The following is a 24,686-nucleotide window of genomic DNA, read 5'->3' as shown; positions in this document are numbered from 1 at the left end:
TTCTGCAGCTAGAAACAGTTTTATTTTATACATTTTCATCTGTTTTTCACCAGTTAAAGATTTCCAGTGTTTTACAACTTAATACATAATGAATAAACAGTTAATAATCAAAAATCAGACTCTCCAACTCCTCTCTAGTTACATGTTAGACCAATTAAGGAATAACAACGTTAAGATAAAACATAACATTTGAAAATCACTTTGAACTGTCGAATCACTATCGATCGACTCCAGACTCTTAAACCTGAAATCTGTTAATATGTCTTGTATTGATAAGTCAGCAAATCTTTCCAGACTCAAGCAACTTGACGCTCAATATCAGATATAGATATTGTTAAATAATGACGTTTTGGATTTCCCTCTGATATTTTGTTCTTTAAAGGCAGCCGTAAACTATCTTCAGCTTCAGTTATCCCCATGAGACTGTGAAGTATGATAAACACTGTATACGGTTAATCAATACACAATCTTTCCCATGCTTTCCCACACTTGTTTAGTGTCTCTAACAGCAGGAAATGAGGTTTTCAGACTTCACAGACCTGCAGAGACCCCTGTGTGACCAACAAGTTTGTTTTCTTTCACTAAGTCGAGCCGCTTTAAGGAGCCTTGAAATAGTAAGCAGCTAATCGTCTGTGAACACACAAACAGATCTGGGTACCACACTGCTGTTCTCATGGAAAAACTCACTCCCTGGACCTCAAATGTTTCTCTCAGTGCCAGCTAAACAGAAGGAGAAAACATAAATGATCGGATCCAGCTGGAAAAGGGCGTTGGAAAAAGTCATTTCAAAGCCGATCTGTTTTACATATTGTTCATGTTTTGCACATCTTAACTGTGCCGTGTGATGCCAGATGTGTGTCCCACTTTTATACAGCAACTAAAGCTCAGAAGTGTGCGTTGCTTTTCAAACGGCAACACGTTGAACCAGCTCTTTATTTCTTGTTTCGCCCGACAAACAACAAGTAGGTGCTGTTTCTGGAGGATATATTTAACCTCCAGCTGTGACTGGTCCAGCCCTTCACACACCCCCTCCCCATTTATCCACCTCAGACTCAGCTCCGTCCAACTTTCCCTCTCACTACAGACCTCCTTTGATATATTCATGACGTCACAGTTTCCCTCATCTGGCTCCACACTTTACCTCAGACGTTTAACTCTGCAACCATTCCTGTAGTAAGGAGACCTAAAGCAGTGAGAGGCCACAAAGAGAGCAGAAGTATAAACCCCATAACGTACTTTTAATCTAATCTTATTTGGGGTTTTTCTTGTGATTTTAAAGGCTTCACATCAAGGGGAAGGTTGGAATTATTCCCAGGTTTATGATCAGACAGCAGAAGTTGCATGTTGGTCTTTTTAAAGCGTTAAAATATACCACACAATACAATCCTATCTATAAATCCAGGTTCAGTTATCGAGACCTTTTGCTGACAGTATGCCTGTTCTTGTGCACGGCTGTATGGTTAAAAAAAAAGTTAAGTTTGATCGTTATTCAAAAAACGATCATTGATATTTCTACAATGATCTCTTGATCCTGCTGCTGGTTTTCTTCCTAAGGCTCTCTTTATTATTATCCTTTTCTATTATTCTCTGTAGAATCAAGTGCAATGATGGATGCAAAAGCTTCTATAGAAACGTTATGGCTGTGGTGTTTAATCATGGTACATCTTCTGAGTAAAAATCCTTAGTCTTAAAGGGGACCTATCAGGCAAAATGCACTTTTTGATGTCTTTTATACATAAAGATGTGTCCCCGGTGTGTCAGGGAACTCACGCAGCGTCAGAAAATAAAACCCTCTCTTTTTTCCTCCGTACCCAAATCTCTAAAAACGGGGCTACAACGGAGCTGATCCAGATTTGTGTCCGATATGACGTAATATCTGAAATGCGGACCCACGGCCCAATCAGAAACGTTGCTATCAGAAACAATTCCCGACTGTTTTGGACGTAATATGGTCGGTGTTTACATTAGCATCGCTAACACTCAGAGCTAACCTGTACTGGAGAGCATGTGTGTGAAGAAGCAGGAAGTAAAAAGGAACTCACCTTGTGGTATAACCGGCAAGAGAGAAAGCCTTTGAGCTCCATACTGTTTCAGAGATAATCCTTGATAATCCATGATATGGCGTTTCATCACGGCAGTATTTAGTTTAGACAGTAGCTGCCGGGTCCCTCATGAGCTCAGCCCCCTCCTTTTTTTTTTTTTTAAAGCTTTATACCCAAATCAGCCCTTTTGAAACAGGAAGTGAAATAGAGGGATATGAGGCATGGCTAGAATGGGTGATCTGTTTGGTATTTTGAGCAAAACACTTCATAGACATGTTTTTTATATGTTTGTATATATCTGAGACCTATGCTATTGCCTAAAAATAGCATGATAGGTGACCTTTAAATGGATGCTTTGTTTTCTACGACATAAGCAGTGAGGAATAATAATAGACGTATGTTTGTTTCCATCGTAACAGACCTTTTGGTTAAATAAATAATACATAAGAACTGGTGTTTAATCGTTGGACCTCTCTGCCTAATATTTCTGCAAACTGATTTATTCGTTTCTACAAAATGAAATACAATTACACCAACTCAACGCAAAGATAAATCAGGTTGAAATAGATACAGTTAACACATTTCATGGACTGTGTCAGGAGTCACTAAATAACATATCATTCACGGAGTAAGTGTCATTTAATTTAACATATTTAACGTCCACACAGCAGCACCGGGTCAGCCTCTGCTACAAATCCATATCTGTGATTTATGTATATGGATTATGCTTCATTTAATCAAACCAACAAAAGGTGGATTTTCCATCCGTTACAACGTGGGACTTGTTGAGAGCAGCAGTGTGTTGGAGGTGCATTCACTGACTCCTGCAGACAGCACGTTCAGTTTTGATCTGAGCCGGCGGTTAGCAGATAAGCCTCTGAGATCTTGTGGAGATTGTTGGACTCAGACGCAGCTCTGGAGGTTTGCTGCTGATTTCATTGTGATCTGTGGGATGAGGGATTGTTTTGTGGGATATTTGAAATATACTTGCTATTCTAATGTTCTAATGTCATTCAATGTTGGGTGTTTGCAGTGAGTTGTATTCACCTGTGGTCAGTACCGACTTACTCAACTGTGACTATACACATCTTAAATGTCAGGAGAGAGACCCGACTGGCACCCCAAAGGAAAATCATTAAACCTACAGTCAAACTGTCACAAGACGCTGCGCCTCAGTCTCTGGGAGTCTTGGCTTCTCTCTAAAGAATCTCTGAGTTCATCCTGTCGGCAAACAATGGGGTATTGTTGCACCGGATCAGATAGCGGCGCGCTGCAGTCAGAACACAGAGGGAACTTCTCTTTGTAGTTGGGGAGGGACCATGTGAGTGTGGACCTCATGTGCTTTTGTTTTCATCTCCTTCTGGGTTTATGCAGCAGAAGTGGTTTTGCTATTATACTGTTTTTCATCAATATATTATAGGTCTCAGATACAGAGCCTGTCTCTGATTGGCTGAAACACCAAACAGATCCTTGCAGCATTACCCATAATCCCCTCTGTTTCAGCCCTGTTTCCAAAGTGCTGATTCTCTGTCTGTTACTTTAGATGAAAATAAGGAGCCCCTCCCCACGCCCCTCTGAGAGAGATTTGTTTAAACAGAACTCAATGGTACTCTAGAGGAGGTTCAGGTGATAAGGGAGGGGGGGGGTTACCTTGGTTGCTGATTGGTTAATGGTTACACAAGCCAGAACATCGTTATGACATCATAAAGTGACCAAAATCTGATCAGCTCATTTTCAGACAGGTTTTTATAGAAATGGATCAAAAAGAGAGAGAATCTTTGTTCCTGAAACTTTCAGAGTCTCTTTACACAGAGGGGACACATGTTGATGTAGAAGAGACATGAAGAAGAGGGGACACATGTTGATGTAGAAGAGACATGAAGAAGAGGGGACACATGTTGATAGAGAAGAGACATGAAGAAGAGGGGACACATGTTGATGTAGAAGAGACATGAAGAAGAGGGGACACATGTTGATAGAGAAGAGACATGAAGAAGAGGGGACACATGTTGATGTAGAAGAGACATGAAGAAGAGGGGACACATGTTGATGTAGAAGAGACATGAAGAAGAGGGGACACATGTTGATGTAGAAGAGACATGAAGAAGAGGGGACACATGATGATGTAGAAGAGACATGAAGAAGAGGGGACACATGTTGATAGAGAAGAGACATGAAGAAGAGGGGACACATGTTGATGTAGAAGAGACATGAAGAAGAGGGGACACATGTTGATGTAGAAGAGACATGAAGAAGAGGGGACACATGTTGATGTAGAAGAGACATGAAGAAGAGGGGACACATGTTGATGTAGAAGAGACATGGAGAAGAGGGGACACATGTTGATGTAGAAGAGACATGAAGAAGAGGGGACACATGTTGATGTAGAAGAGACATGAAGAAGAGGGGATACATGTTGATGTAGAAGAGACATGAAGAAGAGGGGACACATGTTGATGTAGAAGAGACATGAAGAAGAGGGGACACATGTTGATGTAGAAGAGACATGAAGAAGAGGGGACACATGTTGATGTAGAAGAGACATGAAGAAGAGGGGACACATGTTGATGTAGAAGAGACATGAAGAAGAGGGGACACATGTTGATGTAGAAGAGACATGAAGAAGAGGGGACACATGTTGATGTAGAAGAGACGTGAAGAAGAGGGGACACATGTTGATGTAGAAGAGACATGAAGAAGAGGGGACACATGTTGATGTAGAAGAGACATGAAGAAGAGGGGACACATGTTGATGTAGAAGAGACATGAAGAAGAGGGGACACATGTTGATGTAGAAGAGACATGAAGAAGAGGGGACACATGTTGATGTAGAAGAGACATGTTGATGTAGAAGAGACATGAAGAAGAGGGGACACATGTTGATGTAGAAGAGACATGAAGAAGAGGGGACACATGTTGATGTAGAAGAGACTTGAACTGCAGGACTCAGAGTTTCCACGAGGACAAACGAAAGGCGGGCTTTATAGCAGCTGTCTGTCAAAGCGTCAGCGCTGTGTGGAGCTCTCATCACGGCTCTTTATTACCCGGCTGCTTTGTGACGGACAAACGCTGATGTTTGTTCAGCTTCTCTGCAGATTGCCTCGTGCACACGCAGCTCTCTGCAGGCGGAAACCTCCGGAGAGAGGGAGGGAGGAAGAGAGAGAGAGAGGAAGAGAGAGAGAGGAGCAGCTGAGTTTGTTTTGATGAGCTTCTCCTCATGACGGGCACGAATCCTCAACTTGAACCACATGCAGAACGGCTTCAGAGAGTAGGAACGCTTCAGTTCACTAACACAGCCCAACCCTCACTGGGCAGGCTTCTGTCGTTGTTTTGCCAACGAAAAATACTATTCCTTTGCAATGTTGGCATTTTAAGACTTATCTAGAGAACCTTCTTAGTGAGGACTAAGGGCCAAAACAAAAACCTAGTGTTTTGTTTATTTAACTCGGTTACTGTCTTCATCAAAACCTGTTTTTGAGTCTTGAAAACTGTCATTTGAAAACATTTCGAGGTACAGAGAGATACAGAGTTAGCCAATTGAAAAGATGGGTTTAGATTGGTATCATGACCTTGAGCTGTCCAGGAGAAGTGCACGTTGTGTTAGGGTCCTTAATCTGGATGATGTTTGAAATATTACATGTGTGTTTTATTGTTGCTCCGTCGTAACACTTCTACCTAGGTCTCAGGAGGCCTTTAGAGAATTCACACAAACACTCAAAATGACAGCAAAGCGGCAACACACTCTCAGTGCTCATTTGCAGGTTCTTGATTGTATTTAGTTACTCTACTGTGACATTATAGTAGATAGAGCTGTTTTGTCTTGGGCATCGAAATAATAAACATAAAACATTTAGGACAATCAGTCATAGATACAGAACAGAGATCACATGGCAGAGAAACAAACAAGAAACATACAGGTCCAGAACTTTCCCTATTGCACATATCCCTCTTGGACCCCTACCAGTTTGCTTTAATCTTCAAAAACAACACATGTATTTTAGCCTCTGCAGACCGTTGACATGCACCTAAACCGATATAACACACTACAGCAAAGGGAGAAGCCCTACAGCAGAATAAGGCCTCTTTAAAAAAAAATCTATGATCTATTTCTGCATTATTCAAAACCTTGTGTTCCATCCCAGAAGCAGAGCTGGAGTAAAACAAATGTGTGAAGTCCTCTGGATCGCCTGCTTCTTAAAGCTTTCTAAAAGGACCAAACTCTGTGTTTTTGGACCTCAGTCTAACGCTCCTCCGTAAAGAGGTGGCAGGCTTCATGTTGTGCTTGGCCAGCAGCAGAGGACCCTCCCTCAGAGGTCCGTTACCTACTGAATCCGCCCGGTTACGTAACAGATCCTGCCTTTCTGCTGCTTCCTCTGGATTGGTTGGATTTCCTGCTGTCACGTCTTGGCTTCCCTTTCTGCTCGTTTGAAACGTCTTAAGCACTTCCTCTTTGAAAGTCTGCCTGAAGAACAGAACAGAAAATACCCTGATGGAAATCTCTCCGTCGCCGTGTATGTTCCTTTATGGCTCTATGGGTAAAGGTTCCCATACATGTGGGGAAATCTTTTCTAAATATACATCCCCACATGGCGCTGTAAGCCACTTTGGGAAAGAAAGCAGACTGGATTTGCTGTGCTAACATTAGAAGAAAAGACCTACAGTTTCTCCAGAAGAATAAAGCACAGTCTGTTCTGCAAATGTGCCGAAAACTGTCCAAGAGCAGAATTAAAAACACATGACTGGATCCGTCTCTCACTCCCAGATGTTTTTAAAGTTTCAATCGCTCCTACGTGTTGAAAGGAGCCGGTCGTGATGCTTCAGGTGTCGGATCATAATGCAAACAGACCCAGACCAATGCTGCAGAAAATACATGTTCCACTTGGTCTGGGAATTACACCGTTTTCAGGGTTTCAAGTTTCAAAATGTAGGACTGTTTAACCACATAGAATATCTTGTTATGACTATCGGTCTCATTTGGGGACATACTGGCAGAAGAAGGCAAGTTGTGTACGAAACAAAATAAGTCCTGGGTTAGAGTTAATACTACTTATAGAGCAAGCTAGCGTCTGTTGGCAACTTTTTGTAGTTGGATTCCTATTTCTTGTGCGCTTTTAAACTTACATTTCTGATATTATAATAATTGAAATGTCTCAAGGCTTCATCTTATATCCTTCCGGCTTCAACCTCGTATTGAACATCTTCTTTTCTAGGGTAGCATGATGGTGAAAACGTTCATTAAGATGTGGTTCTATTTCATAGCGATAAGTAAATAAATGTCTACGACCCTCTTGAGAATTTGCTCTGGACACAAAAGTAGAGCTTCAATTTGAACCTATAAAATCATACTTGAGACCATTTTAGGACTGAATTCCAGACGAACCACCTGCAGGAAACCATCATTTTATTACATATGAAAGTCAAAATGTTCCAAGACAGACAGAGGATGCCAAACGATGGCGCCCCTTCACAGTGATCGGCAGATAGTGTCAAGGCTTTTATTGTCATTCGTACATAGAGTAGAATATCTAAGGTCACAGGCTCCTCCAACAGTGCAACAACCATAAAACAGATAACATGTAAGTAAATACAATAGAATATAATAGAAGTAGTGCCATGAGAGTCTATATACAAGTGATACATAATGTGTAATATAGTTATTTGAAAGTAGGTTTTAACTCTCTCAATGTCTCTTTTTCATTTCATTCAAAACTACTTCTGTCCATTTTGGATGTTCTTGCAACAGCATGGATTCCAGGAGAGACTCTACTTTAGTTTGCACACCTCTCTATGACGCTGCCTCCTAACTCCTCCTTGTATCTCGGGCTCTATAAACCCTCAGATGTGGCCCAACGACTTATTGTACCACAGATCATTAACGCTCTCTGAGACCTTCAGACTGCGGCTCTCTGAGACCTTCAGACTGCGGCTCTCTGAGACCTTCAGACTGCGGCTCTCATTCTGGTTCTTTGAAACGTCTCAGGGCAGTAAAGTCCTCCCTCTCTCCTCCATAAACTCCTGAGCAGCGCTGAGGCCTCTGAAGCTGCTGCTCACCTCCAGGCTTTATGACGCTCACATGCGGGGCAGAGCATCACAGAAGTTGTAGAGTTGTTGGTTTGATTCCCGGCTCTTTCTGTCATTAGCTGGTTTCACACCAAGTACTTTACCGCACTTAGTACCCAGCACTTAGTACTCAGCACTTAGTACCCAGCACTTAGTACCCAGCACTTAGTACCCCCCATGGAACTAAGAACCGATCGCGTTCACATCGGAATAAGTTCCCTGAGGGAAGATTACACAAATTAAGCCGCTGACTTCACTTCTTCTTCTTCTGCTTTGGGTTTACTGGCAGGCCGCAAACAACTTCACGGCGTATACTGCCACCCGAAATCCCCGGCCGGATGTCCCCGGAGTCGGGTAAATAAATAGCCTTCCGAGTAAATCGCCAGAACGCTGACACCTCCTCATCTCCACCGCTCCACCGCTCCCATGTTTTTTTTTGGGTTGCCATAAGTTAGTCTTTCTCCGTTGGTGCGCGGGGCTAATGCTAATAATGTTAATGCCAGCAAATACAACGGCGGCTTCACAAAACTTTTCCGAGTTTTACGGGGCGTGGTTTGCAATTCACCTCTCTAGCAGGGACTATAAAGGGGGGAAAAGTTCTCATGAACTAAGTTATCTTTTTGGTGTGAAGGCAAAATCCCAGGAACTATCGGAACTAAAGGGAAAAGTACTCCAGTGTGAAAGCGCCAAATGTTCAGGTGTTTCAAACATGCTACTGATGTGAGCATTTCATTCATTCAATTGGATTGAAGGGAGCCGCGACAAACGCTCGAGTAAAATGTTTTCAACTCCAGGGTGAAATTCGCGTGACGCGATCTCGCGGTAGCCAATCAGCGGTGAGGATCTCAGCCTGCCGTCACTGACGTTGAGCCACAAAACCAAAACATCAGCCGTTAGCTGTTAGCACTCAGAGCTCACAGCTCCTCCTATCTGTTCAGAAACTAGACAAAAGTGAAACGAGCACAAACCACAGACTGTCTGTGTCATGGCGAATACAGTCGCTGGTTTATTTATGTCTGTAGGTCGTTGTTGTGAGTGTGGACGGATCATATACTGCGTTAGCTTAGCCAATCTCCATTCAGAAAACACGCATTTTAAAAGGTGTTTCGCCTGCCGTCTGTCTGCAGACATGTCAAAGCATTAATTCATGGTTTTTACTAACCGGTATCAGTATGTTGTTACTTCGGCATCATTTTAAAAACGTGTATTACAATTAAATCACGGTCAAATATGTTCATTTTGTTGTAGTTGTAGCCCCCTAGCCAGCGATTATTGTTTGAATGATGCGAGTAAACACAGCTGACAGCCGCATCGTGTCCGGTGTGAACGCAGCATTAGACTGACACTCAAACTTTACTAGACTATATCTGGAACACAATGACATCACTATGTAACACTCACGCTTCTATTGGCTAGCCTTCCAACACATTGCACGTACTGTATAGGCTAAGGGGCGGGACATCTCTAAGCGATTGACCAATCACAACAGAGCTGGCCAGCCAGATCATATGCCAGCTTTTAAAAGTGAATTTTAAACTATATTTTGGTCTGATTTTGAGATGTCATTCCGCCAAAAAGATGATTTGCCTCCATGTGTCTAAAACCTATTGTCATAACTCAGCTTCTTGTTTCCACTTCTCCCGCCTCAATGTTAATGAGATCCTTCATTCCCAGATACTGTTCTTTAACGAGGGAGTGGATTTATGTCACAGCCTCGGTCTGAACCTGGTCCCTAATGAACTCTCTTCCAGGCGTCAGCCCTGATCGCAGGCTCTCTTTAATGAAAACACGTCTCTGTGAATGACTCGGGTTAGAAGGTGAGGCGGAGGACAGACGCAGATCGGCTTCCCAGAGGACTCAGATGTATTTTTAGTAACCTGCCGTTCATCAGATCCTCCACAGATCATCTCGTGAGGCTCCTCTGAACACACACACCACTGTTTGTCTTGGGTTCTCCTTCAGCGAGGTCTTGGCTTTTGTGGCTTTATTTCTTTATTTATTCTCAACGGAGAGAGAAATGTATTCGTGAATTTATGACGTTTTACATTCCTACCTCAGTTATCTTTGGGATTATTTGCTGTATAGTGTGTATATTTTTGTAAAAACACCTTTAAACCTCGACTAAAAATCCCCGACTGGTATGTGTTTACATTTTACTTGAATAATTATAACTAGTATTTCATTTGATATTTTAAATGACACGCCCAGGCAAAACAGGCTTACAAGACACCTTTTTTATAAAAGACCAGAAACCAGACATGAGCAGCATAAATTACAAATGATACAAAACAAATTAACCTTCATGACCTTTGCCCCAAGGTTTAGAAACACAAGTGCACAACTATATAAGCATTAGATGAACTTATAGTGGATTTATTTTACCAACTGTACAACTAAAGACTTTCGACTCTGAGTTTTGACATAAAAGACAATTCAGTGACATGATTGTGCTTGATTTTAATATATGTTCATAATTGTGTCTATTCTATTATATCTATATCTATTATCTGTATGGAAGAGAAACTCACTCTGGAGGGAACTTTGGGATTTTATCTTTTGCAGACCATTTACATGCACAAAAACCTACATAACACACTACAGCAGGGGTGTCAAACTCAAATACACAGTGGGCCAAAATAAATAAATGGGTACTAGTCGAGGGCCGGACTGGTTCAATATTTATTGCAGAAATTATTGAAATGAACTTATTGAACATATTAAACCTGGAACTAACAAAGCTTAAATTATTGCCTATAAAAACAACATTAAACATTAAATAATCAGTTGCTTTCATTTCTTATGGCTCTATCTGCAGCTTTTCCAGAGTCAATTCTTATGATTACATTTTCCCACAGGCCAACAACAGCTTCAAAAAAACTATTTCCCTCAAAGAACAAAACAAACCTGCCCTGTTGTCTCAAGAAAGAAAGTGCAGAAGGAAACATGTGAACTCAGTGTGCTGCTCTGTGATGCTAGTTCAGATACTTGGCATCTCATCTCGGGTGCAAGTTCATCAATGTTTGGGCTCAGGCTCTGAGGATGGAGTGAAGGTGTGCGTGCAATATACCGGCGGGCCAGATCTAATAGTAATTAGAAATTATTCTCCGGGCCGAAATTAAATCCACCACGGGCCTGATTTGGCCCCCGGGCCTTGAGTTTGCAGGAAAGGGGAAAAGGCTCTTTAATGCATCAGTTGTCTGGCATCATGACGTTGCTCTCTGACTCAACAAGGGACAGATGTTACTGTGACTCAGCATCTGTATTAGAGTCAGAAATCCCAGCAGCTCCGTGATGAGCGTTTGTGACACTTTACCTGTAATTATAGGCAACAACAACAACAAGTGTTTTCAGCATGCCTGCACGGTGCAGTAAGCCTCGCTGAATGACTGAGACGTGTCTGGTTAAAGGACATCGATATGCATCTTTTTAGATACATGTTTGATGTGGAACACAGCAGATGGCTCGGCACAAAGGAGCAAACTGAGGGAAATACATTCAGCTGTAAAGACGTCAGCAATGAATTCATATTACAATATATAATCAGAATCTCATGTTAGTCTCACTATGGTTTAGATGTACCATATGTAAATGTATTATGTCAACACATTTCACATAGCTGTAGTTGAAGGCAATAATATTAAGTTGAACTAATATTTGGTATCTCAACTTAATATGATTGCTTTCAACCAACCTAATTACAGTTACGTGAAATCTGTTGACATAAAACATTTCATTAAAGTCAACCTTTCAGTTTTTTCAGAGATTGCACGCTATCATGAGTCTGCTGACCCTCAGGGCTGAAAATGATTCGTAGCAAAAGTAGAGAAAGATTCAGATAATAGAACAAAGTGAATCCATCTATGGGTCGCTTCTTATCTGTAATCATGTCAGTGAGTAAAGACTGAACTCTGCTGAACACTGCAGTGTGTTTCTTATCTGGACAGTTTGTGAATGAGACTCTCGTAACACCGTCACTGAGAGATAGATTGTGTTACAAAGAAATATCGTCTGACAGAAGATCAAACTGTCCTGCTGATTATCATTAAGACATTTAAGATGTGTTTAGGACAGTTCCTTCTGCTGCAGACTACCAGTGTTGGTACACGTTATTAAAAACAATGAATTGAGTTGATTATTATAATCATTGATAAGTATTTTCCCAGTAATTTATTCTAAGTCATTTGACATTTCGTGGTCTTCTCATCTCCTGATCTCCTGTTTTATGTGGTTTTTCTGATGATTTATGGGGAGGACATTTAAGACCGTTATGTATCAGATCAGATTTGTTCCTTTTAGTGCTTTGAAGGTAGAGCGTACACGATGATGCAATGTCCCGTTTAACAAAAGAAAGAGTATAATAATGAAGAATTCAAGAAATACAGGTTCACTCTTCAAAATAACAATAATTGTTTTTTACCATTGGATTCAAGCAGGAATTAAGCTCTATGGCAAACATGACACATCCATGTGTTGTTCATCCGGATCATACTTACAAGTTAGTACGTGTTTACATGTTCATGAAGTGCAAATGCAATCACCCTAATTAAACAACTCCACACCACGTTCACATGACTTCACATAACTTATAATTTGATGTTGTGTCTTAGCTATTCTACGAAAGCCTTTTCTCTTAGTGTCATAAAGTTTTCTTAACCCTCCTGTTGTCTTCGGGTCAGATCTGACCGATTGACTACTTTCATAAATCATAACTTTTTGTTTTACATTCGATTACATTAAGGCTTTATGATATCCTTCACAGTAGACATTTGAACATATACAATTGCTGATCTCCACTTTCATTGAATTTTGGATGATTTTGTAACACCCATGTTGTTCCTGGGAAAATGTTCACACACACACACACACACACATACACACACACACACAAGATGTGCCCACCCCCCCACATGGATCACACCTGGCACACCAATACATGTTCAGTGTCTGTTCTTTGTATATTAACTGCTGTTTTTCATGTATACCAGTATTCTGATACAACATGTACGGTTTGAAAGGGTGTTAAATGAAATGTGGTGATGATTAATGGTTTTTGTGTTAATGTAATAACAGTTCAAACAGGACCGGTCAAATTTGACTGCAAACACCAAAGTAAGGGGGGGAAGACGGACACAACAGGAGGGTTAAATAAGTTTGCATGAGCCTGACACACAACAACAAAAACATCAAAACACTGTATTTTTCAATATTCACTTTATATCTTAGAACAAAACATAACAATCTCTTTAGCTTGCATTAACCACAGACCTTATTCCAGTCATGTAACCAAAAACCCCTTCTGAAAACGTCAGAAAAGTGAGATTTTCAGCGCTCACATCCCACAGGAGAAGTATATTTTGGAAACAACCCGCCTCTGAGGGTGGAGTCGGGTCCAAAACCCTGAGCCGTCAGATAAATAAACAGAAATAAACACAGATAATCTGACACGGTCAACAGGTCGACTGCAGCTGAGGGATAAAGGGTTCTATAAGGAGCCTGAAATAGAAAACACACACTGATAACGGAGAGTGTGTGTGAGTCCAACACCAGTAAAAATATCACAGGTCGGGACCCTTTATCTCCAGGAGAGCGGGAAATACTACGAATCCTTTTCAGCCCTGAGGGTCAGCAGACTCACGTTAGCTTTAATCCTGCTTCTGTTCATCGAAACAACTGAAACGTTGACTTTAACTAAATGTTCTATATGTCAACAGATTTCACGTTACTGTTAGTTAGTGGAAAGCAATCATATTAAGTTTAAATACAAAATATTAGGTTCAACTTCATATTATTGGCTTCAACTACAGCTATGGGAAATGTGTTGACATTTAATTAAAGTCAGCATCTCAGTTTTTTCAGTGTTGTTACGGTAAAAGTATGATTTTTTTTTTTATTACTATATCTAAAACATATTGTGACTAACATGAGACTCTGATTATATATTGTAATAATAATTCATTAAATAATAACTTGTATTTCTGTTTTGTTCCGTAAACTCACCCATTTCACTGAGATATAATGTGTAATACTTTCTTTTACTTCATGCTTTTTTCTCTGAAATATATATTTTTTGCAAAATCCAAAACACATTGAGACTAACATGACATTCTGATTATATATTGTATTAAAAATGCATTAAATAATAACATTTTGTTCCTTAAATTCCCCCATTTTTCTGGTCTATTATATATGTGTTGCTGTATATTTCCATATCTTTCCCTAAAGAAGAGAAACTGTTGAGGTTGTGCCACAGATGGAGTTGATCCCACTGTGAAGCAGACTGGAGCTAAAATCAATAATTGATAACTTGTGAAAACAGTGAAAGAAAGTCAATGTTTTATAATTAACAAAAACCCTGAGAGCGGAATCTCGTTTACGATCAGAGACTGAACTTTGGATCTGACAAGATTTACCTTTCTTATCTTTGAATACGACCGGGTCAGTCTGCAGCTGCGTGACTTTATTCAACGTATGTTTTTTATTGCATCCCACAGAACTGTGTATTATGTTTTATTATGTCATAAACGGACAGCTTGTTATCAGCTGTGTCGTCACCGGAGATAATCCTCCTCCTCTGTGGGTAAAAGGACAATTTCTACATGTGTGTGTTCAAACACTTTGATGCTTTAGGACCGTAACAACAGCTTTGAACACTTCAGACATCACACAAACATAATTTAGTTTCAAGAGAATACATTTTCTAACCATCCTCGAGTCTAGAAAACATACAATATAAGTTTGATACTTAAGAAAAATGATTGGCTTTGGTAGTTTTTATTAATGAATTATATATGCTGTGTAGAGATAGTTTAAGGTTGTAAAACAAAACATAATTCCCTCTGTAATATACATATTTGATATTGTTGTGAAAAGACACAAAATATATATATTTTAAGATCTTAAACCCTGTTTTGATATATTTACGGGTCAACTACAGACTTTTTTTGGGCCTAACTTGACCTTTATTTACATATTAATTGAAGACACCAATAGCTTAAACATCTATTACAAATAGATTTAATTTCCTTTAATAAATATAACTTTGTTACACCACTAGATTTGAAAAACTGCCCTCTAGTGGCAGTATCAGAAACTAAATGTGGAATTTATCAAAACAGTTTGATTATCAATTTAAAAACGTTACTTCCTGTTATGTAATAGTACATATAGTCATATTTGAGCCTTTTAACTTCTCCTTTTAATATTCCAATTTCAGTGTATCAGTTTCCAGTAAAAAAATAGGGGTCTTGTTATTTAATTTCCTCGTGATATCCCTGCAGACCAAAAAGTTATTTATTTATTTCCCTCATCAGTTTCTATTTATTGTTGCCATCTTGCTATAACAACACTCCCATAATATTCCTTCAAGCTGTGTCACTGATGTTTTGGTGGGAGGGGCTCAGCTTCGTGACGTACCTCTGTTGACAGTAGTAAAACCTCCACACACGCACGCACACACACACTCTCACACTCTCTCACACACACACACACTGCTTCCACTTTCTCCACACACTCCCGCCGAGCTGCGCGCCTCTCCATCCCCGGCTGTGCGCACTCTCTCCCCGCAGAGCGTAGGAGCAACGACCGCAGGCTGAGAACCGGACAGACTGCAGCGAAAAGAGGGAATAACACCCAGGAATATCATGTCTTCTAAAGCCAAGGAGTGCATGATGCTGGCGGAGGAGCAGACCAAAGTTCTGGAGGACAGTTTCACTAAAGTCACCAGACATCCGGACGGGAGTACGCTCATGCTGATCGCAGCCGAGTGCGGGCTGTCAGAGGAGGACACGCAAGTGAGTAGAGAGTCAAACATGGGGGGGGGGGGGGGGGGGAACACTATTTTATTTGTTTTAGTATGGGGTAAAAAAAAAAAGAGTGTTTTTTACAGGGTTTTCAAGTCAAGATGTGTGAGTTTAAAAGCAGCATTTCTAGAAATAACGAGTTAATAATATTATCTATGTTGAGGACATGTAGAGACCATAAATGTGAGTAAAGAACCATAAAAAATAGTATTGTGGTCAGTATCCAGGTTTTCACCATGTTAAATTTGTGAGTTAATGTATTGAAAAGCAGCATTTTTTTTTTAATAATGAGGTAATATAAACATTTTAATATTAGCTGTGTTGAGGACACACAAGTGAGTAAAGAGACATAACTTGAACAAACGGTCTTTTATACTGAGTTTTGTTAAGATGGGCTAAAAAAATGGTGACACAAATGTGTTTTTCACAATGTTTGCAAGTCTAGATGTGTGAGTTTATGGCTAAAATGTATGGCAAAGCAGCATTTCTAGAAAATATAAGAGTGCAGAACTTCTTGATATTAGGTTTTAAGGACACACAAGTGAGTAGAGAGACCAAACATGTGGACAAAAAACACTCTTTTATTGAGATTGTACTCAGTACGGGGTAGAAAGTGTGTTTTCAGAATGTTTTCAAGATGTGTGAGTTTATGGCTAAAATGTATTGAAAAGTGTAGAACTTCTTGATATTAGGTTTTAAGGACATACAAGTGAGTATAGAGACCTGACATGTCCAAAACTCCCCTTTGTTATTAGTATTGTGGTCAGTATGGGGTAAAAAGGGTGTTATTACAGTATTTCAAGTCTAGATTTATGGCTAAAATGTATTGAAAAGCAGCATTTTTTTTATTTATAATGAGGTAATAGAACACCTTAATATTAGCTGTGTTGAGGACACACAAGTGAGTATAGAGAGTTAATGTGAAACAACTCAAATGTATTCTGAGTTTTGTTCAGATGGGATAATAAAACATTTGTTTTTCACAACCTTTGCAAGTCAGATTGTGTGGTTTTAGGCTGAAATCCACTGAAAAGCAGCATTTCTAGAAAATATAAGAGTGTGGAACATCTTAATTTAAGGGTTTGAGGACACACGAGTGAGTTTTCACATTGCTTTCAAGTCTAAATGTGTGAGTTTAAGGCTGAAACGTGTTGTTAAGTGGCACTTCTGTAAATAATTAGATAATAGAATACTCCATAGTATACTGTATAGTATATTATCAATGTCATATTCTTATACAGACTGTTCCCAAGTGGTGAACTCCTAAGAAAGTCACTTTAGTTTTAAAGTGATTTAAACACGTTATGGTAATTTTACAGTTTTTCTGTGGAGTATTCTTTAGTTTAGACCTTTACAAACGTTTAATGTATAGCATTCCCATAGACCATGAGCCGGCATAGTAACCCATCTCTCTGCTGTGCGATCGCTTTGTGTGGTCAACCTTTCTTTTAAGGTGATTTAAGAATATTTACGGTCATTTAATTGAGCCGTGGCCCTTTACAAACATGTCTTTCATATGATATGTGTACAGCATCCTTGTAGCAGACATAGTAACCACACTCGTTTTTTTATTTGTGTGGTCAGGACTTAGTAAATATGTCGTATTAATATGGCCATAAATCTAGATTTGTACATTTTTAGGCTGACTATATTGATGTAATTGTGTTGCTGAACAAACAGTATGCTGCATTTATATAAATAATGAGATATTGATATAGGCACGTAGCCAACTCCTTCACCACATCGTCATCTATGCCAAGTTGTTCAACTGTTTATGCAAAATGTCGTTGTGCATTTTCACTTTCAATACACATGTGGGTGATACTAAGTGTCATGTTATGTCACTGAGTAGTTTAACCTCAGTAGTACTTTAGTAGATATACTATTTTATTTTAAATCCCTACACATGTGAGAGGTTTTCCTGAAGTTACAGAAAAAAATGTTCCCTTAGACTCAGGAAACGTTATGGTGTCACAAGTTAGCGTCAAGAAGGTTTACAAGTCAGGAGTGTGTGTCATTTTTCATATCAGTGTCTCAGTTACTGAAGGTGAAGATACAGCTAAACAACATTTTCAATCTGTGATATGAAACTTAATCGTGCTGGTTTGTGTGCTCAGTGTGATCCCTGGCTAATACGTCTGGTTAAATGTCACAATCTGATGATATAATATTCATTTGCACGCCAACACTGACCACAGAGGCGGCAGCTTCCCATTGATCGTCTGCTCCACTGTTGTTCTACATGATGAAGTCATTCAGAGTGGAGTTTCCTGCTTCTGTTTCAGCTCAGGAAGAATCTTTTGTTCATTCTTACAAACACTGATTGATCTCCACAGGGGGACTTCAAGTTTAAAGAGGGCGACTTTAAGGAAAGATCATACGTCCATCCACAAGTGAGGGAAGTCTCTATTGTTGACAAAGTTTATTTTAGTCATACTTGGTCGGATGTGCACATGTTCCCATTTCAGACCATCTTAGAGGCATTAATTGAAGTGGAAAACATGACAAACCATCACATTACTAGTTAGGTATTTAATCTTTCCCACCACCACCCCTTTCCCACATGTAAACACTCCCACCAAGCCTCTATCTGAGGAATGTCTAACTGTAAGTCTGTGCAACTGTCACATCAGGAGCCAGATGTGAAGCTTCAGAGCGCCGATAAGAACATGTTGAAAGGCACCTCCTGTAGAAACCCTCTGATGGATCATTTTAAAAGCTCTCCGTAATGAGGTATAGTTTGTGGGGATGGAATAGATTGGTGCATTCATGACGTACTTTTAAATGGAGACCTGGAAGTTAGCATCTCAATGGCTCCCTCCTCAATCACATTTTTCTTCAAGCAAATTAAGCTCTGTGACATATTGACACCACCAATCTTCAGATTCCCAGAAGTAAAAAGCTAACTTTAGGATATAAAGGAACTATAGATCGGTCACATGACTTCTAGTCACCACCGCTAAGCTAAAGGTAGCTAACGTTAGGCTATTAAGGAACTACAGCACGGTCACATGACTTCACGTCACCACCACTAAGCTAAAGGTGGCTAACGTTAGGCTATTAAGGAACTACAGCACGGTCACATGACTTCACGTCACCACCGCTAACTTAAAGGCGGCTAACGTTAGGCTATTAAGGAACTACAGCACGGTCACATGACTTCACGTCACCACCGCTAAGCTAAAGGCGGCTAACGTTAGGCTATTAAGGAACTACAGCACGGTCACATGACTTCACGTCACCACCGCTAAGCTAAAGGCGGCTAACGTTAGGCTATTAAGGAACTACAGCACGGTCACATGACTTCACGTCACCACCACTAAGCTAAAGGCGGCTAACGTTAGGCTATTAAGGAACTACAGCACGGTCACATGACTTCACGTCACCACCGCTAAGCTAAAGGTGGCTAACGTGAGGCTATTAAGGAACTACAGCACGGTCACATGACTTCACGTCACCACCGCTAAGCTAAAGGCGGCTAACGTTAGGCTATAAAGGAACTACAGCATGGTCACATGACTTCACGTGACCACCGCTAAGCTAAAGGCAGCTAATGTTCGGCGTGATGACGTTTAGTCGTCTCATTTAGACACTTGTTAGCAACCTCCTTTTGTAACCGTACCTTAACCAGTTGGGTATTTACTGACGTATGTTACTAAACATGACATTCGTATACATTTGAATCAACCTTGTTTTGGGGAAATTCACCAAAAGCTGATTCAAAAGCCATTGACTTCAAGACGAAAGACTCTGGAAATGCTAAAATGCTAACATATTTCCTGCTCTAGGACTCATTCCCGCACCACTCCCCATTAAATCTATTTTGCACATTTATTTTACTAAATGCCTCCATATCGATATTGCGACAATATTGTAGGGTTGACTTTTGGTGATCTCACGTAATTACTATGAGTAATGTGGATATAACAAATAATAGAAAAAGCTAGAACATCAAGCTTTGCTCAGAAAGTTACATCACTTAACCATAATGCAGCCTTTATAACCAAGTAAGGAAAAAGCTTATGCCATATTACGATATCCAAAATCTAATCTCATTTATCGACATATTCCCCAGCCCTTGTTGGTATTCCTCTTTCCTGGATTTCCAGGGCAACAACACGCCTATTTGCTTAGCTGTACATGTAAATTATTTCATTTGCGTTGACGTAACACCTCATAGGCAAATATTTCTGCTAGTGTTTGTGCTTGAGAGATTAATATCTCGCATGACAGGGACATGTGTGTCCTTTTCATAATTAGCTTTGGCACAGGTGTGTCAGCTCTTTACAGTACAGTACAAATATTTCACCTGTCACTCACTCGTTGATGTCAGACTCTGTGACTTGAACTCCTCAAACCAGTTCATCCAGGTTTCTCAGTTCTGAAGTCACACAGCCCTCAGGTGTAAACGGGTAGATCTGATTATGTAGTTTGTATTAAAAGTGGAGGCCTCTTTTGCAATTTTGTCCAAGCCTTCTGCATCACTGTAGCTACAAATGTTGAAAGAAAAGACAACATATGCTTTGGTTTGCAGTCCAGAGATGTTTAAGCCTCAACACTTAAAGGGATGCTCCATGGTTAATATTTCATTTCCATAAATAAGGGTAACGTGAGAGAAAATCAGATAAAAAGTCTATAGCGACGATCTGCAATATCCTGTCTTTTAATCCCTCGTATAAATCGTAATGTTCCCATAATGCACCACAGTAAACTGATATTTATGTTAAATGTGTATAGAGTACAACTTTAAAGTAGAGGGTCTCAAATTCCTTCAAATCCTTCGTACATGCTCGTAAACGTTGATATTTTTACTATTTGTAATCATTCTGTCCGTACTGAATGATAACCCTCTATCATGACCAAGTTGTTTGAAGGCAACGTCATTTTTTATTGAAACAAGGTGTAGTTTTCGGGGGAATAAAAGCATCAAGCAATCATGTTTTGGATTTGAAACTAGAGCCGACAGTCCGAACCAAGACTGCAAACTTTATTACGCTTTTAAACCTTGATAAAGTCAGCTCTATCAGAACCACAATTGTTATCTTTCACAATAAACGCCCTGGCCATATACACGTAACTTTTTAACCTTCCATCCAAATGGGTTTTTCTGAAGATTGACCTGGCTATAAGTGTTGCAACTGTCTCACATTTAATTTGCTGCCAGTGTGAATAGTTTAGCTTGTTTTTCCAGCATGTTCATGTCAGTAAATGGTCACACGCCTAATGTGTTAACGCCTTGAAAGAGGAGAAAATCCAGTCCTCAGTAAGCCCAGAAATAAGTTTTAGACGGACTAAGTGCGTATGTTTATCCTGCTGGTTGTGTAGAAATGTATGGCCCATTATCAAAGCGTCTAATAAGCTCATAAACCACATATGAATCACAAATGAACATACTATGGTTTGAACATTGCTTAAAAAAGCATATTCAAATCCATGTTAAAACAGCAGATGCTTACATTTCACATGTTTCATTCAAGCGATTTGAACATGCTAACGTTAGCCTGTTAAGATGTATTCTCGCCGAAGACGTGTGTGGAAACCCAAAGAGGCAATTTCACACAAAACATTTCGCTTACTTCTTTTACCGCAGAGCCCCACCTTTGTTTCTAACACAGCCAAGGTGTTTCATTATTTGGCTCCACGGAGGTTTACAATGCAGCTTTTCAGCCGATGAAAAATGTTAGATAAACTAAAACTGCTCTGCGCTGCGTCCTAATTCCTCTCCCAGTGTCAGTGACTGTTTCCATTCATGGTATACAAAGGTGGGAGGGCTAACCTGACAGAGTGAGGTAAAGGTCTGGCCCCTCATCAAAAGACCTCAATTCATTTCCAGCTGATGAGCGGTTTTTTTTCTGCCTTTTTTCTACCGCTTCCCCCCCTGTCGAGCGTTAACAAAGCTCTCATTGGAGAAGGTTTAGCTGGAGAAACACTCCCCAAGCTCCACTCCCCGTTTCACATTTAGAACATGCTCTAACCTCTGTAAGGCATGCTTAAGCTCCTTTCATAGATCACTTGTATTTTTTTTCAGTGAGTCAGCAAAGGTGAAGAGAAATTGAAAGGCCTGGTTATGTAATCCACTCCTATAGTCAGTTTGAAAGAACAACATAAGCACGAGTGTATAGGTCATCAGGATTATAGGACTATAAGACATTCAACGGTCTTTTCCACTTTGAAAAGGATTGCTAACTAAACAATAAATGGTTTCTGTGTTTTGTGTGTAATCTGACTTCCATTCAAAACCTGGTAGAGAAAATGGCATTTTAAAGACTGTATAGACTGGATGTTCTTCAGTTTGGACACATCTAATGTTAAAGAATAGTTTATTTTACCCCCTCCTGAATGTCCTGCATCACAGAGATGAGCTACACGAATATGAAATCCTCACACACAGATGAACGAGGAGCACAATTGATTTACTCCTAAGTGCAAACACAGATGACTCCAAATGGGATTCTCATGTGTTCTCGACAAAATGTGGAAACCATCCAGGTGCACGTCTATAAAGTGTGTGTGTGTGTGTGTGTGTGTGTGTGTGTGTGTGTGTGTGTGTGTGTGTGTGTGTGTGTGTGTGTGTGTGTGTGTGTGTGTGTGTGTGTGTGTGTGTGTGTGTGTGTGTGTGTGTGTGTGTGTGTGTGTGTGTGTGTGTGTGTGTGTGTGTGTGTGTGTGTGTGTGTGTGTGTGTGTGTGTGTGTGTGTGTGTGTGTGTGTGTGTGTGTGTGTCGAGTCAGGGTTTCAGTGGCGCACTTATTAGTGGAGGAGCCTGCTAAAGTTGGATGGAAACATTTCTCGTTCGTGGTTTTCATAATACAACTTCGCCTCGGGGTCACTGCCGTGTCTCTGTGACTCAGAGACCACACCTAAACTCACAAAGAAACATAAGTGTAACGTGATTATAAACTTAATTGAGTCAGAAAGGAAACATGGCTACAGCTATGACTGTCTTTTAGGCGTATCATTTAGATTTAGGGTTTGCCTTTTAGGATGGTGCCCCTGGTCACGAAAAGACTCAACAAAACTAAAACCAGTTATGGAAATCCTTCATTCCCCTTTAAATCTGACTATGCTAAAAATATTTTCGTTATTTAATCCTAACCTAATCAAAACCATTATCGTTTTTGTTTTTTATAAACTCACAAGCGTGCGTATACTAAAATACATATGGACGTTTTCATGTATCGTAACAGGCTAATGCTAGCATGCTAAAATGGTGCATGAAAAAAGTCAGCTTATTTCTGCTGCTGTATACAGAAGATGTTGATATGCTAACTCCACGTTAACTTGTTCAAGGCGTAGCATGTTCAAATCTGACTTACATGTTGCCTATGAGTTTGTTAGCTAACCTAAATGCTTTGAAAGCTGGAAGCATAAGTTCACTGCAGATGTTGTCGTTTTGGCAGTGATGTTAGGGTGCACAGTAATGAGGCCAAGCAGGTGACCGCATTGTCCTTGCAGAAAAGTAAAGCTAGCTACTGTATATCCCAGTAGCGCTCATATGTATGCTAAGCTAGGTTAACATACTTATCACAGCACTCACAGACATGAATTTGATTGAGTTTTTCATCTCAGTTACCTTTTTTTTTACCTTTTACCTGTTAGCTAAACTGTTAAATAGCTTTAAACCCATATGACAACGGTAATATTATTAACCAGACATCTATAGCCACACCTCTGAGATTGCAGGGTTTAAATTGCCTTCAAACAAACTGTAATCGATACCAGTTGAATCACTTCACTTAAGTATCACATAGTCATCTAGTTGTTTTAGTTCCTCACGTGTCCAGGGATCGTTCAATAATAGTTGTGAAGCCTATACTGTATGTGCCCAGTGGCCTGAGGATGTCTTTTTGTCCAGATCACTCTTGACAATACACACACTCCACCTGTGTTGCTTCTCAGGAATATTCCTGTCATGACTGTATTCTGTGAATTACCTCATTGCTTTGTTTCTGAACCAAACCTCCTGCAACACCTCCCATGGGTGTGTTTGTAATTAGTTCCTTTTGTTTGTGTCCTGCAGAAATGGTTCAAGCTACGCAACGCACAGTGGAGGAAGGCGGAGGGTCTTCCGTCTGAACTCGGATCAGTGTTGGACTGATACCGAAGAAGGAGGAGAAGAAGAAGCTCTGCGCTGACTTTGTTGCTCCTGGACAAAAATGCCCCCTCCACCTCTTCCTCATACCCTTCCCCTCTGTGTCATTCGTTCTTGTTTTGTATCTATGAAGCTATTTTAATTTACGGAATGTGAAGGTGTTTGTGTGCCAATATAACCGCCATGTTTACAGAAATAAACATATTGTTATTATTATAAGTTAAAATGACTCGAGTGTGCTCTGTGGTTGTAGTCTAGAGGGGGACTGGGGACCTTTTGTTTTCAGGCTTTGTTTACATGTGCGTCTGTCAGCAGGGAGCCGACTATGGGACTATAAAAAAAATGTAAGGAAGCGCTGGGATTACAATAGATGCTGCTGGAATAAGTTGCCGCTATCCAGCGACAATTGTGGGAAATGTCCAGTTGTAGAGGAAGGAGGATGGGGGGGGTGGACATATGAGCCGAGTGAGCTGAATGACTAATTCACGGGCTAAATAAAAGACGGGTGTCATTTCAATGTCCATTTCCTTCCTTGTGATCACTCTTACTTAAAGGTGGGGTAGGTCATTCACTTCAGAAACACTTGTTGTTATATTCCATGGAATGCTCTTAACATCCCGATAGCAATGAATATATTAAATGCTTTGACAATAAATACATAAAAAAATCTCATCTGTGGAAGCCGTGGCGCTGTAA

General features: G+C 40.2%; 1 protein-coding gene across 1 annotated transcript; it reads left to right on the top strand.

The window, feature by feature from the left end:
• Positions 1-15,550: 15,550 nt before the first annotated feature.
• Positions 15,551-24,216, top strand: hopx (HOP homeobox). Its single transcript, XM_079669741.1, has 2 exons — positions 15,551-15,892; positions 23,919-24,216. Exons 1-2 carry the CDS (start codon positions 15,743-15,745, stop codon positions 23,994-23,996), a joined length of 228 nt encoding a protein of 75 aa, XP_079525867.1. The 5' UTR covers positions 15,551-15,742; the 3' UTR covers positions 23,997-24,216.
• The last annotated feature ends 470 nt before the right edge of the window (positions 24,217-24,686 follow it).

This window comes from Notothenia rossii (genome assembly GCF_949606895.1).
Source record: "Notothenia rossii genome assembly, chromosome: 3".
Classification (NCBI taxonomy): domain Eukaryota; kingdom Metazoa; phylum Chordata; class Actinopteri; order Perciformes; family Nototheniidae; genus Notothenia; species Notothenia rossii.
This window is presented reverse-complemented; position numbering and strand designations above follow the sequence as displayed.